Genomic DNA, 12669 nt, shown 5'->3' on the forward strand with positions numbered 1-12669 from the left:
GAGAACTTTTCAGACCAGGAAGGCCTTTTTTTAAGTTAAAACAGTAAGCTGCAACATGTCTCTGTGTGGTGCAGGTAGCCATGCCCTTGCCCTGCCTGAGGGACTTGAGAGGGGAGTCTCGGGTCACAGCTCTTTATTATTATTATTATTGTTTTCATTTTTGAGTGCGTATTGCTCTAATTTCCCTGGGAATACGGTTCTAACTCCCAGCCTAGGAGGAGCACAGAGGGCAGACGGCTGGCACGCCCTGTGAGGTGAGAGGGGGCGGGCGGCCCGGCGGAGCGGCATTTTACGACCCCGCCGCCTGCCGGCCGCCCTCAGCCCCCTCACGCCCTCCTCCCGGGGACCCCCGGGGGCCGGAAGCCGGCGTGAGGAGAGCCGCCAGCAGGCAGCGGAGCGAGACGGGAGCTGGGACGTGCGAGCATGGCGCTGGGAACTCAAGGTGGCTACGCGGCTTGGTGGGGAAGGGGCTCCTCGGTGTCAGGCGTTACTACGGGGAGACGGCTGAGGGGCTGAACGGGCTGGGCTGCGGGGTTTCAGGATTATGCAGGGCGGTTTCTGTGGGGCTGGCGCTGTGACCAGGTGGGTAGGGCTGTGAAACGCTCGTGTTTTTATTTCCAGTCGTAAAGAAGCGCTTGGGAGCGTGACCGCGGCCGGACGAGCCCCAGCGTTACCAGGACGCGGCCGAGCACGCCGCTGCCGAGGCGGAGCGCCTCGCCGCCTCAGGTGACGGACAGCCCCTCGCCCCGCCCCCGCCGCCTCCTCCGCCAATCCGCAGCGGGCCCCGGCGGGCGCGGGAAGCGAGCGATGGCTCGGCGCTCGGCCGCGCGCGGAGCAAACGCGTGGCGCCGCTCGGTGCTCTCCGCCTCGGCCCTTAGCCCCGCCTCCCCGCGCTCCCCATTGGTCGAGCCGCCGCCGCCCGGGCCCGCGCGCCGCCCGGCCCGCGCACGCCGCCATCTTAGACCGGGAGGCAGCGGCGCGGCCGCGGGCGGGGGGCTCGGGGCAGGGGGCTCGGGGCCGGAGCCAGGGCCGCCGCCGCTCGCCGCGCCGCAGGAGGCCCGGCCCCCGGCCCGCCGCACCATGAGCGCCGCCGCCGGCCTGCAGCCCCTGCTGGAGACGCTGGAGGACCCGGCTGCCCCGCCGGGGGAGCTGACAGACGCGCACCTCGCCATCGTCAGGTGGGCGCGGGGGCGGGGGAGGTTTCACAGGCCTCACGCGGGGCTGGTCTGAAGTAATCTCGGCGCCTAGAGGCCGTGCCGGCAGTCATCGCGTTGTCTCCTGGGCGAGCGCGCTTCGTGAGTCTGTGCTGGGCTGTTTGGGACAGGTCCTTAATGGTCTGTGGGGCAGGTGCAGCTCCTCTGCACAGCTGGCCTCTGGTATGTGCCGTCACTGCTGCCAGATGTCAAACCAGAACTCCCCTAAACTCAGAGCCTGCATCTAGAACGCTGCTTGAGGAACGTGCTTTCAGCTCACCCGCTTCTGCGCAAAGTTCATCCAACTTCCAGTAGTCTCATGAAGCTTACACGTTAACCATTCCATCTTTGCTTAAAAAATTATGATTAAAAGCCATAATGTTTTTCACATCCCATAAGCACAAAATGCGTTGTTAGGCACTTTGCTTTTTCCAATATACCAGCATGCACGTACTTCATAACGCACTGTTTTATTGGTATGTCAAGCAACACGTGCTGACTGACCCTTCTGTGCTTCGCCATCTTCTGTTTTAACTTCCTGAGGAATTAAATAGTCCCCTGATGTCCTGGTTTAACTCTGTCCTAGCTGAAACCAGGACACCTAACCATTGTTTTCAAATTTACTCATAAAGTGTGCACTATAAGAGATCTAAAGCTATGTAGGTGATAACAAGTTTAACAGGTGAATGTTGCTTGTTTTCCCTTCGGCTCTGTAAAGTCGCTTGACTGGTGAGGAAGGCAAAGAATTCACGGCTGATGTCGGAAGACACTTCCCTCAGCTTTGCAAAGTGTTCAAGGTATGTCTTTTCCAGATCACAGTTATGTTCAGATGGGCAAGGCCAGGCTAAGACTTGAACATGCATTCATGTAATTAAGAATTCCAGCTTGTAACGTAGCATTAAGGGTTTGTTTGTGGAACACTTCTGTGGTGTTATTAGAAATTGATGCAGGGAAAAAAAAAACACAACAGCTTAGGGACTAGGACGACTTCAGGTGGCGTTATGCAGTCAAATCAAATCTTCCAGAAAAGATATCATGTGTATGTATTAAATGTCAGTTTTTTGAAAGAATAAAGTCTTTGGTTTTTCACGCATCTTAGATGTTTTAGAACAGAGACAAGCGTTAGTACAGGAAAAAGCAAGGAAGTAAAGAACTTGTGGTGTGTAGCACATTCTTCAGTAAAGGTACCTAAGTTACAGAGAACAAAAATGTCTTCAGAATTTAAATTATTGTACTGATCTGGAGTGTGTATAGACAGGAACGCTTTCCTACATGGGTGTATTTTTCATCAAGCATTCATTTTTGACAGGTCTCTTCATTCAGCAGATGTTTTTAAGACAATGCTTTACATCTGTATAGTACGCTGAGATTTTACATGCATGTCACTTTTTTTCAGGACCACATTTCTAGCGCAAATTTAGAGCTAAGTAACGCAGCGTTGCAGGCCTTAGGATTCTGCGTTTTTAACTCAAAGATCACATCTGAGTTACCAGGTAAGCAGACAAACTTCAGTGTGGTTGTTGGTAACATCTATCTCTATACCATAGTCCTTCCTTTATTTCCTCGTTAGCATAAGCTTTAATTTTGGTAAATGTTACCGTTCCCAAGTGGTATAATAGCTTTGTCTCTATATCGGTGTGATCGGATCACTAATTCCATCTTGTGCAAAAAAAGTAAAACACAATTTCTTGCTATTACACTAATACTGGCCTACTACCTCATAGTTTGACTGCATGCTTTGGTAGCAGTTAGCTTCTGTAATGGTTTTCTGGAAAACTTGCAATCAAAAGCCACCCAAGTGGAAAAATCATGAAGAACGTTTTTTTTCCTCTGTAGAGTGGGGGCCTGCTTGGTAGTGCTTTTCAGTGTTTTTTCAGTGTTCACCTGGTAATTCCTGTTTGGTGCATTAAAATAGCTTATTTTGAAATGTTTAACAGCACAACTGTTAAACATCCAGTCTTACAGCCTTATGGCCTGCGTTCCTGGAAGATACTAAATCCCTGTAACAGCAGGTTTCGATGCTGAAAACTTGAGGCTGTACCTCAAGGTAAAAACACGGGGTTTTGTTAATCCAGGAGAGATGATGTGCAAGTTGGCTGGTCCTCAGGAGGTACCATTACAGGTTCCAGGTGTCAGGTGTACCTAGTCGCAATGACATGGTCAGAAGCAGCTCGATGCCAGCTGTCTGTGTGCGTGTGGACAGGTTGTGTAGTGGTGGAAGGTGAAGGCTGAACTTGTCACATGTGGATGGTCAGAGAGCGTTTTTACACGGTGCTTTTTTCTCCGTTTTTCTATTTATATCTTCCAGTGTTTCTTGCCTTTCTATTACTTAAACTATAACCTGATTTCTTGAGGAAATGAAGCATCTCTGGCAGTGTCTGTGTGGTCCCTTTCCTTTCCCTTAGAGCTTTTTTCTTTTTTAACCAGTTAATAAACTGCAGTCAAGCCTGCTATATAAGGTCAGGTCCTGGAAATCAGTGGAGAGTTAGGAAGGTGGGACAAGAAGCTCAATGTCAGCTCAGTTTCAGCTCTAAAAGTTCTGGCTTTTTTTTTTGTAGACCTTAACGTGAATTTATATATGTCAGAGCAGGAAAACTGACTGTAAAGTACTGCTAAGTTGAAATCCAAGCAGTTGTAAATAGTTGAATATTCAGTTTTTAGCTTTAGCCCTTTTTAGGTAAAATTATCTTCTAGCTTTACAGTTGTGGTTTTACCTTGCTAGGGAGCTGAGCTCAACCACAACTGCTCTCTTACTTCCCCTCCTCAAAGGAAAAGGGGATGAAAATATGACAGAAAGGGCTCAGGGGTTGAGGTAAGGACAGGAAGATCACTCACCAAGATCACATCATGGGCAAAACAGATTCAGTGTAGGGAGATCCATGCAATTTATTGCCTGGGTCCAATTTATTTACCACGGGGTCCATCCATCCCCCAGGAGCAAACTGCTCCAGCACGGGTCCCCTGTGGGCGGCAGATCCCCACAGACCCCTGCTCCTGCGTGAGCTCCTCTCCATGGGCCGCAGCCTCCTCCAGGCCACATCCACCTGCTCCACCGGGGGCTCCTCCACGGGCTGTAGCGTGGAGATCTGCTCCATGTGGGACCCATGGGCTGCAGGGGGACAGCCTGCTTCACCAGGGGCCTCTCCACAGGCTGCAGGGGAACTGCTGCTGCCTGCCTGGAGCACCTCCTCCATCCCCTTTACTGACCTTGGTCTCTGTTTCTCACTCCTCTCTCCTAGCTGCTGTTGCACAGCAGTTTTTTTCCCCCCTTTCTTAAATCTGCCCTCCCAGATGACCAACCAGTGCTGTTGATTGTCTCAGCTCTGGCCAGTGGCAGGTCCTTTTTGGAGCCGGTTGGAGCTGGCCCTTATCTAATGTGGGACAGCTGCTGGGCTCTGCTCACAGAGGCTACCCCTGCAGCCCCCTGCTACCAAACTTTTGCTACGTAAACCCAAATGTTTTGGGTTTTCTGGCTTCTTACAATACTATGTATGTGCTATGTTAATAGTATCTACATGCATTAATACGTTTTGATTTTTTTAGCTAAAATTCCATGAGAAACTTCCAAAAAGTAATGTTTAAGACAGTCTAGTTGAATGGATCTCATTGCTTTTGTAATGTTAAATGAGCAAAATGACCTGAGGCTTGCTAAGAAGCTGAGTGGAATACTCAGTTTGACTCCTATGCATTCTGCTTTCAGCAACTGAAGTACACGACTTGCTTTCAACGGTGAACAGCATTGCTATAAAAACTCCAGACAAAAACACTCGCACTCGAGCACTTTGGGTGATTTCTAAGCAGATGTTTCCTTCTGAAATTGTTAAAAAGGAGGTAAGTTTCATAACTTTTTTGTAGCCTGGGAAATGAAATCTCATGCTTCCAGCTGCTCAGGGAAAATATTTGTGTTTGAGTACATCATTCACTCTGTTCTTGTGTTTCCTCAGGTGTCCAATATTATTTCTACACTGGAAACAATACTTACTAAAGGAGAAGCCCAGTCTATGGTCGTTGAATATGAAGCACTGAATGTTGTTATACGGTATGTGCACTGTTTTCTTTATTGGCTCTCAGTTCAGCTCATATGCCTAAAAAATACTGATGGCATAGAAAGGGCAACTATAAACATCAGTTTGTCCTGCTTTTGGGGAGGTTGAAATAACCCATGAGCATTGCAGTTAAGTAAGCCATCGAAATAGGACGTTCTAAAATTGTTCAGAATGGCTTCCTGAATCCTGAGCTGAATTAGAGCACTCATCGATGATACCTGAGACTGAGCGTGTGAGCAGTATGCTGCCTGTTAGAGATGAGCAATGCTTATATTTGTCTTTTCAATTCAGCTTAATGGAGCAAACCCCAACCCAGATGGGAGAAGAGGCTGTGAGGTGGGCAAAGCTGATCATTCCTCTGGTCGTCCATTCGGCTCATAAAGTGCAGCTCCGAGGTGCCACTGCGCTGGAGATGGGCATGCCCCTGCTGCTGCAGAAACAGCCGGAGGTGGCAGCTGTCACTGAACACCTAATGACCACAGTAAGTAGAAATGTGCTTTTTTTTCCTGGATAAAACAGGAGTAGACTTTTTTGTTGTCTTTTTGTAGTCTAAGTAGTAGCTTTTTACTGCCACTGTGCATTAAGAGCAACTTCATGATGACAGCAGTTCTGACAGAAAAACTAATTCAACAGCAAGGTTAAACATAGGCCCACTGTAAAAGAAAAATTAAGGTTTCTGGCAAGAATTACTGGTGAGAAAAGCTTCTCTTTAAGTGATCTTTAATGCTGTAAAGACAGGTTTCTAACTCATAGTATCGTTATACTGTTACTGTTTCTTAAAAAGAATTTGGTGAGAGAACTAGGATCTGTTGTAGAACTTGGTATGGCATCTTCTACTTAACCTCCTACAGAAAACGGGGCTAGCTTCAAAGCTAAGCTGGGTGGCTCAAGGCCTTGACCATTTGAGTTGTGAATGTATTAAAGGAAGGAAATCCTACAACCTCTCTGGGCAGCTTGTTCCAGTGCTTAACCACTCATTGTAAAAATAAATAAATTTAAAAGCAAACAAGCCACCGCCAACAACCAAAAGAGGTAAATCCTTTGGCTGAAGTGGAATTTGCCACTAATAATGTCACTGTGACTTGAGAGTTAGAGAGCCTACAGGTAGTGGAGGCAATTGATTTTGTTGGTCGACATTATCAGCAGGAACAATTGATACCAGCTATTCATTTCAGCAAAGAAGGTAATCAAATGGTAGCAGCGTTTGACTGACTCACCAGGGAATGCTACCTGGTAGAAAATTTTACCTTTCTGCTCTAGAAATAAGTTATTTCCAGACTGCTTGTATATTTCCAGTTATCATTGATTGGATTGCATAATTTTTACAATAACTTGAATGTATTCCTTGTATAAATTATTTTTCTTTTTGCCCGCAGAAATTAATTTCAGAACTTCAAAAACTGTTTTCTACAAAAAATGAGACTTACGTCTTAAAACTATGGCCACTGTTTGTCAAATTACTTGGAAAGGTAAGCAGAAAACCAGTCACTTTACTTACCTAGAGATTAATAACTAAATTCTTGACAATTATTGTAACTTTGAACTTTGTTCTTTGCAGACTCTGCATCGTAGTGGCAGTTTCATCAATTCGTTGCTGCAGCTGGAGGAACTTGGATTCCGTAGTGGCTCACCGGTAGTAAAGAAAATAGCCTTCATTGCATGGAAGAGTCTAATAGATAATTTTGCTTTAAATCCAGGTAGATTTTTAAAAAAGAAAGTTAACCTGAATTATTTTGAGTATTGTCACTGTTTATAACTGGAAGAGTATGTATTGTTTCCCTCTTTCTTACCCTGATGAAAACGATGGTATGTACCATTGTATATACACAGTATAGATGTGGTGTATAATATATACTGTGTGGATATACATAAGGAAAAGTGATGTATGTTGACCGGTAGTTCTACGTCAGTTTTGCTACTAGTAGAAATGGATAAAATTAGAAGCCTTTTTTGTAATGCTTCAGTTGAGCCAAACAGTCAGCAGTCAAATGGAGAAAAAGAACTTTGTTCTGTAGGTAGTATTTTGTACCGTATGGATTAACGGGGGGAGAGCCATGCATCAAGATTCTCAAGATGTAAAATACATATTTAAAAATCTGTTTAAAGGGTACAAAAGAGACCTAGACAAGTCTAGTATATATCACAACACCCAAAATAGTTATCTTGATTGCGCTCACAGTCTGTCCTGAAGAGGAAGCTAAACGTGAATATTTCTGAGTTCAGCTGTATTTCAGTTAAGCTGTAATTCTGATTTATTTGCCATCTGGTCACTTCTAATCATTGTTTTCCATAGATCAATTAACAAAGATATTTTTTCTAGATAAAATCACTGGCATTAGTAGTGTTCGTGCTGCATGCTCTATCATGGCTAACGAGGACTGCATGCTGCAAAAGCAGTCTGTCAGCAGTTCCTTATAAATTGCTGGTGGACAGGTTCTGCTGCTGCTGAGCTGGCTGGAAGTTTTTTTCTCTTTAAGCACTTGAGCAAACTTCTGTCCAAACATGCTTCTGCTTCAGTGACAAATGATCGTTTGTGGCCTCGGTATGCCATGTTTAAGATTTCTCATTTTCTCATGCTCACTTTGCTGTTAACATACAGGTACATTAAATGTTTGGGCTTTATTTTGCTGTGGGAGATGTTACTTTTTAACATAGCAAGCAGGAGTGCATTTCCTCATGTTTATGTTGGTATGCAGTACATTTCACTTCCTTTCTGGTGTTGGAAAGAAACGCCTCTTATTTCCAGGGTCATTCCAGACACCATTTAAAGCAGTCTGAATAGTCTGAAAGATTAGTGTGGTATTGTAGTTTTGCAAAGCATTACTGTTTTTTAAGATAAAACACAGCAAGAAGAAAACGAATGGTTCAAAAAGTTTCCTTTTTCTTATTTTGGAATCAAATTAAATAATTGCGTTGATTAAAAATGCTTTCTTGTTTTTCTTCAAGATATATTGTGCAGTGCTAAAAGGCTGAAATTGTTAATGCAGCCCCTGAGCTCAATCCATGTGAGAACAGAGGCTTTAGCACTGACGAAACTGGAGGTCTGGTGGTATTTGCTCATGAGGCTGGGACCTCAGCTGCCTGCAAACTTTGAACAGGTAACACAACCAAAAATAGTTGTAGTGTAATCACTTCACTTAGCACACTCAGCATCAGCTACAGCCACTCTGTTACCGTAGCTTTTGTGTACTTACTTTGCGCTTCTCTAGTTTGTTAATAATGTAAAACTCTTTAGGAACCAAACGTGCCTTGTGTTTATGTAGCAATATAGGAGGAACACTTAGGGCTGTGTGCAATATTTTTCAAGTTCCAAAAGACTTGAGAGCATATCTGCCTGTAATGTGAGTATCTTAGTGAATGCTTCCACTCAGTACACAGTAATAATACACATGAGCAAGTTATATAAGGATTGTTTTGACCTCTTAAAATATTCCTCAATATCATGGAGAAAAATATTTCAGGTGTTTCATTACTACTTACACTGTAATCAGAACGAACCAAAAGTTTTTATTTGGCTTCTGAATTTTGTTAAATGAAACTTCAAGATGGGAGTAAAGAAAAAAATTTAAACGGAGTACAGTTGGATCACCTCTAACATGAGTTTCTGTTTTATCTAGCTAGTTCATATTTGTTCATCAACATATGTTTTATACAGTGTCTTAGAAATACCATTATGAGGACCCAGAAGCTCTGAAAAATTGGCGCTGTGAATAGCAATACAGTTTGTGATATTTAAAATACATGCTTCTTTGTGGTTTATGGTTTGTTTGTGTCATTTTTATTTAGATTTGGTATTTTTGCAGGTTTGTGTACCGCTAATCCAGAGTACTCTCAGTCTAGATTCTTCTGCTGCGTTGCCAGGAACTCCCTTGCGTGCACCAACCAACCAAAATCTGGGTTTGGCAAACCCTACACAGAAATCAGGTATTAAAATGCAAGCCTGTTTCCACCTGTATTTTAGCTGCAAGAGCTAAGGTGTTTTGTGTAACACATTTATGGTTTTTACTTTGTCACATTATTGAAAACAGTAACTTCTCAGATGGACATGCAGAAAACTTAGGTGGTGACTTATATTGGTTAAGTTAAGACTGTAGTCAGTGCCTCAAGCTTGCAAAATCATGGTAATCAAACTGCTGAGGGCCCATCTTTAATGTCCAGGTTTGTGTTCGCTTTTGCAATGGGGCTTTGACTTGAAACTTGAAAGTTTTTTGTGTTATATGCTCTGTGTATACTAGTCTCAGTTCTGTAGCATTTTTAGGTTTTGTCCAGATAATACTGCAGTGATCATAACACTGCTCATAATACTGTAAGGACGTGTGAAATCACGTTAACTCGTGTGTTACGTGCAAGTGCTGAGATACGGAACTGCCTCTCTTCTGCATGGAAAGCCTGGTGTTCTCATACCATTCTAGACTGTTGTGGTTAGAAGCCTCAGGTTCATCGTGCAAGTGTCCTCAATGCATTTATAATGTAGTGTGTAACTTGTTCTATTGCCACAACTTCCGTGGCACCTTTTGTTGCCAAAATAATGTTTGGCATCTGAGACTTTGAAGTCCTTGGAAGACACATGCTTTCAAAATACATGGCTAAAACTGTGATGTTAAACCCTGTGTTGTGTACATAATGTCTGACTGTTAGATCCCTTTTAGCAGCACTATTACATGCCTTGCTTTTCTCCCGTGGGGTTCTGGTTTGTTGGATTTTTTCTTTTGCTACAGGTGACATAGGAGGTAACTTCCTTTTTTTCTCTTACCACTCAGGTTCTTATCCATTTGCAAGTCCGGCCACACCAAGAATGAACTTGAATTCTAGTACTGCAGGAGTGGTGGTGATTCCTTCTATCCAGCTTCTGGGAATTGAAATGCTGCTTCACTTCTTGATGGGACCAGAAGTTTTGGATTTTGCGAAGCAAAACAAACTTGTACTTAGTTTAGGTATATGAGTTACCTTTTGTCAAAGTACTATTATGTAGTCTGAAATTAATCACATTTTGTTGGATTTAAAGGTGTCCAGTGGCATGAAATGCCTTAAATATTTAAAACTGCTAGTGGTCATCTTTAATACTTGAAGTTATTTTTAATTATGTGAAATGCTGTAAGTATACACATTCCTGCTCACTTTAAGACTTAATTTAAAAACAGACTGCAAAATAGCTGCTTTACAAAACAGGCTTTGTTCTTCTCCTAGAGCCTCTCCAGCACCCACTCATCAGCAGCTCATCTTTTTTTTGTAAGCATGCCGCCACACTTATAAATGCAGTTCAGGATGGATTTATTGCAATTGGAAAAGAAGTTCCGGGTAAGAATTTAGTGGGAAAATTCTTTTTTTTTTTTCTGAAAAATAATTTGGGGGAGGAAAACATAAGCGGGGAAAAATAGTAATAATTATCTGTCCCCATTACTTAAATACAACTTACCTGACTTGGTCCAAAAGCTTATGCCAGTTTCTGCTTACGTCAATGTCTGTCTAACACAGGTTGTATTTAAATATTGTTTTTTTAATGTTTTTATTGCAAAGTGAATGGAAATATTTTTATCTTGCAGATTCTATGCTGAATATTATATGGAAGGATATAAATGGATATGTAAAAACAGCTATTGAATCAGGTAAACTTTTATTGTCATAGCTGACCAGTCAGTGATTGTGGCTTTTTTTAGTAGACTTTAAGAAATGTTTGCTTCATTGGTAGTAAAACCTGTTTTTAGGCATCATCAACAGTTTTTTGGAACTGACCTCTTTAATATGTTTGCTAAAACTACAAAATCATGCTAATTGAATCCATTCAGGCTTGTCAGTCGGGGAAGACACCAGTAGCGTATGACTGCAGCTGTGTGTCTTTTAGCAATAAGACACAGAAGCACTTGAACTATTTTATTGCTGAAAATAATCTCAATTTCTAAAAACAATCCCATGCCAAGTCTATGGCATTAAGAAAAACTGACGTATTATTTGATGTATTACTCAAAGTAGTATCAATTTATGTGACTACAGCTACCTTTTTTCCCCAAGTCAAATTTGTTGTTGTAGCATAGTCTCTTTACAGATAGGCTGATGTAAGTTAATTCTTATTAAAACAAACAAAAAATGTCTAAATAATAGTATTTTCAGTTGAATGATCTAACTGAAAAGCGTAATAGAAATGATATATGTTACTTGGATGCTTGCAAAATCCCACAGCCTTTTTTTTAATATGCCAGAGTTGAGCGTTAACAGGAAGGTGTTTCTATTTTACTTAGAAAATACAGTTTTTCTATTTAAACCTTTCAGTTACAGTATTCTTCAGAGATACTTGATATCCGATTTGATAAAGTAATTGGTAATGTTTATAAGTATACAGAACTTCTTATGATCCTACAGTACCTTGTATTTAAGATTTAAGTAATGGTGACTGCGCATTAATTTGTTCTGCTGTAACTGTAAATATACTTTATTCTAGGTAATAAGAAAGAAAAGCAGGGGTCAGAAGTACTGACTATGCTACTCCAGGCCCTAAAAAACACTGTTAGATCAAATTCTCTTCCTGTGCAGAAAATACTGGTAAGTCGAGAGGGTTTGTAGGGTTTTTGTTTTGTCTGTTTTTAAACCTAATTTCTACTTGACTACGTATATTCTGTTTGGCAGTCTTTTGCACCTAATTGACCAGACAGGTCTCTTGAGAACCAGTGTTTGGTATGAACTGTGCAGTTCTAATGGTGTGTCATAATGTTGCTTAAGGTTTTTTTTAGGTGTTTTGCAGATTTGTTAGCAGGGTTGACCGTATTGGGTATATGATTCTCAGAACCTTCTGTTTCAAAGGAAAGCAATTGTTACAGTTTCTCTTGCATATGTATTTTTACATTAAAATATTGCTGTCCTCAAGAAAAAAAAGAATTACCCTGTTCTCTTTTTTTCCCCTCTTTAGTCTCTCATTGATATTACTGTTAAGGAATTACCTCCCAAAGTATTAGGATCACCAGCTTATCAGGTTGCTGATATGGATCTTTTAAATGTAAGTCTGACTTCCTTCCAGAACTTTCTTTATGCTTAAAGGCATTAGGATGTCATGTAAGCACAGATGTGCAGAGCACCTCATAAGTCGTGAAATCCAGACTAATATTTGAAGGTTTTTAATGTTTGAAGCTATTGTCTGCTACAGAAAAGTGGTGGTGGTAGTATTGAAAACTACGTTGTTCTACTTTGGTCCTAGTGAGCCGTAGCCGTTCTGAGTTCTGTGTGCTGCGTTGGAAGGGACAAGTAGGTGACAGCAATCTGAAAAACAACCAAAAAAACCCACCACCACCTTTTCTCAAAGACTGAAGTTAGATTTTTTTTCTTTTTTGTTTTATTTGGAGTGGAGCAGACTGGGAGCATGTATACCAGTTAGTTATTAAAAAATCTAAAAGGCTGTTTAGAGACTTTAAAAACTCGGATGATCTTCTACATGCACCAGT

General features: G+C 42.3%; 1 protein-coding gene across 3 annotated transcripts in view; it reads left to right on the forward strand.

Moving 5' to 3' along the window:
- Positions 1-945: 945 nt before the first annotated feature.
- RIF1 (replication timing regulatory factor 1) overlaps positions 946-12669 on the forward strand; it is a 29701-nt gene continuing 17977 nt past the window's right edge. For 2 of the 3 annotated variants that reach the window (XM_035331803.1, XM_035331804.1), the window contains exons 1-15: positions 947-1178; positions 1912-1990; positions 2590-2686; positions 4894-5024; positions 5138-5232; positions 5531-5720; positions 6616-6708; positions 6798-6936; positions 8186-8337; positions 9043-9163; positions 10000-10173; positions 10427-10537; positions 10783-10845; positions 11676-11776; positions 12141-12227. In XM_035331803.1, the coding sequence (XP_035187694.1) occupies positions 1081-1178; positions 1912-1990; positions 2590-2686; positions 4894-5024; positions 5138-5232; positions 5531-5720; positions 6616-6708; positions 6798-6936; positions 8186-8337; positions 9043-9163; positions 10000-10173; positions 10427-10537; positions 10783-10845; positions 11676-11776; positions 12141-12227 (1731 nt within the window). In that variant the 5' untranslated portion in view covers positions 947-1080. Of the gene's footprint in view, positions 1179-1911; positions 1991-2589; positions 2687-4893; positions 5025-5137; positions 5233-5530; positions 5721-6615; positions 6709-6797; positions 6937-8185; positions 8338-9042; positions 9164-9999; positions 10174-10426; positions 10538-10782; positions 10846-11675; positions 11777-12140; positions 12228-12669 lie in introns of all 3 variants that reach the window. The other variant, XM_035331805.1, reaches the window with a different exon arrangement.

The sequence above is a fragment of the Oxyura jamaicensis genome, chromosome 7 (genome assembly GCF_011077185.1).
Source record: "Oxyura jamaicensis isolate SHBP4307 breed ruddy duck chromosome 7, BPBGC_Ojam_1.0, whole genome shotgun sequence".
Classification (NCBI taxonomy): Eukaryota; Metazoa; Chordata; class Aves; order Anseriformes; family Anatidae; genus Oxyura; species Oxyura jamaicensis.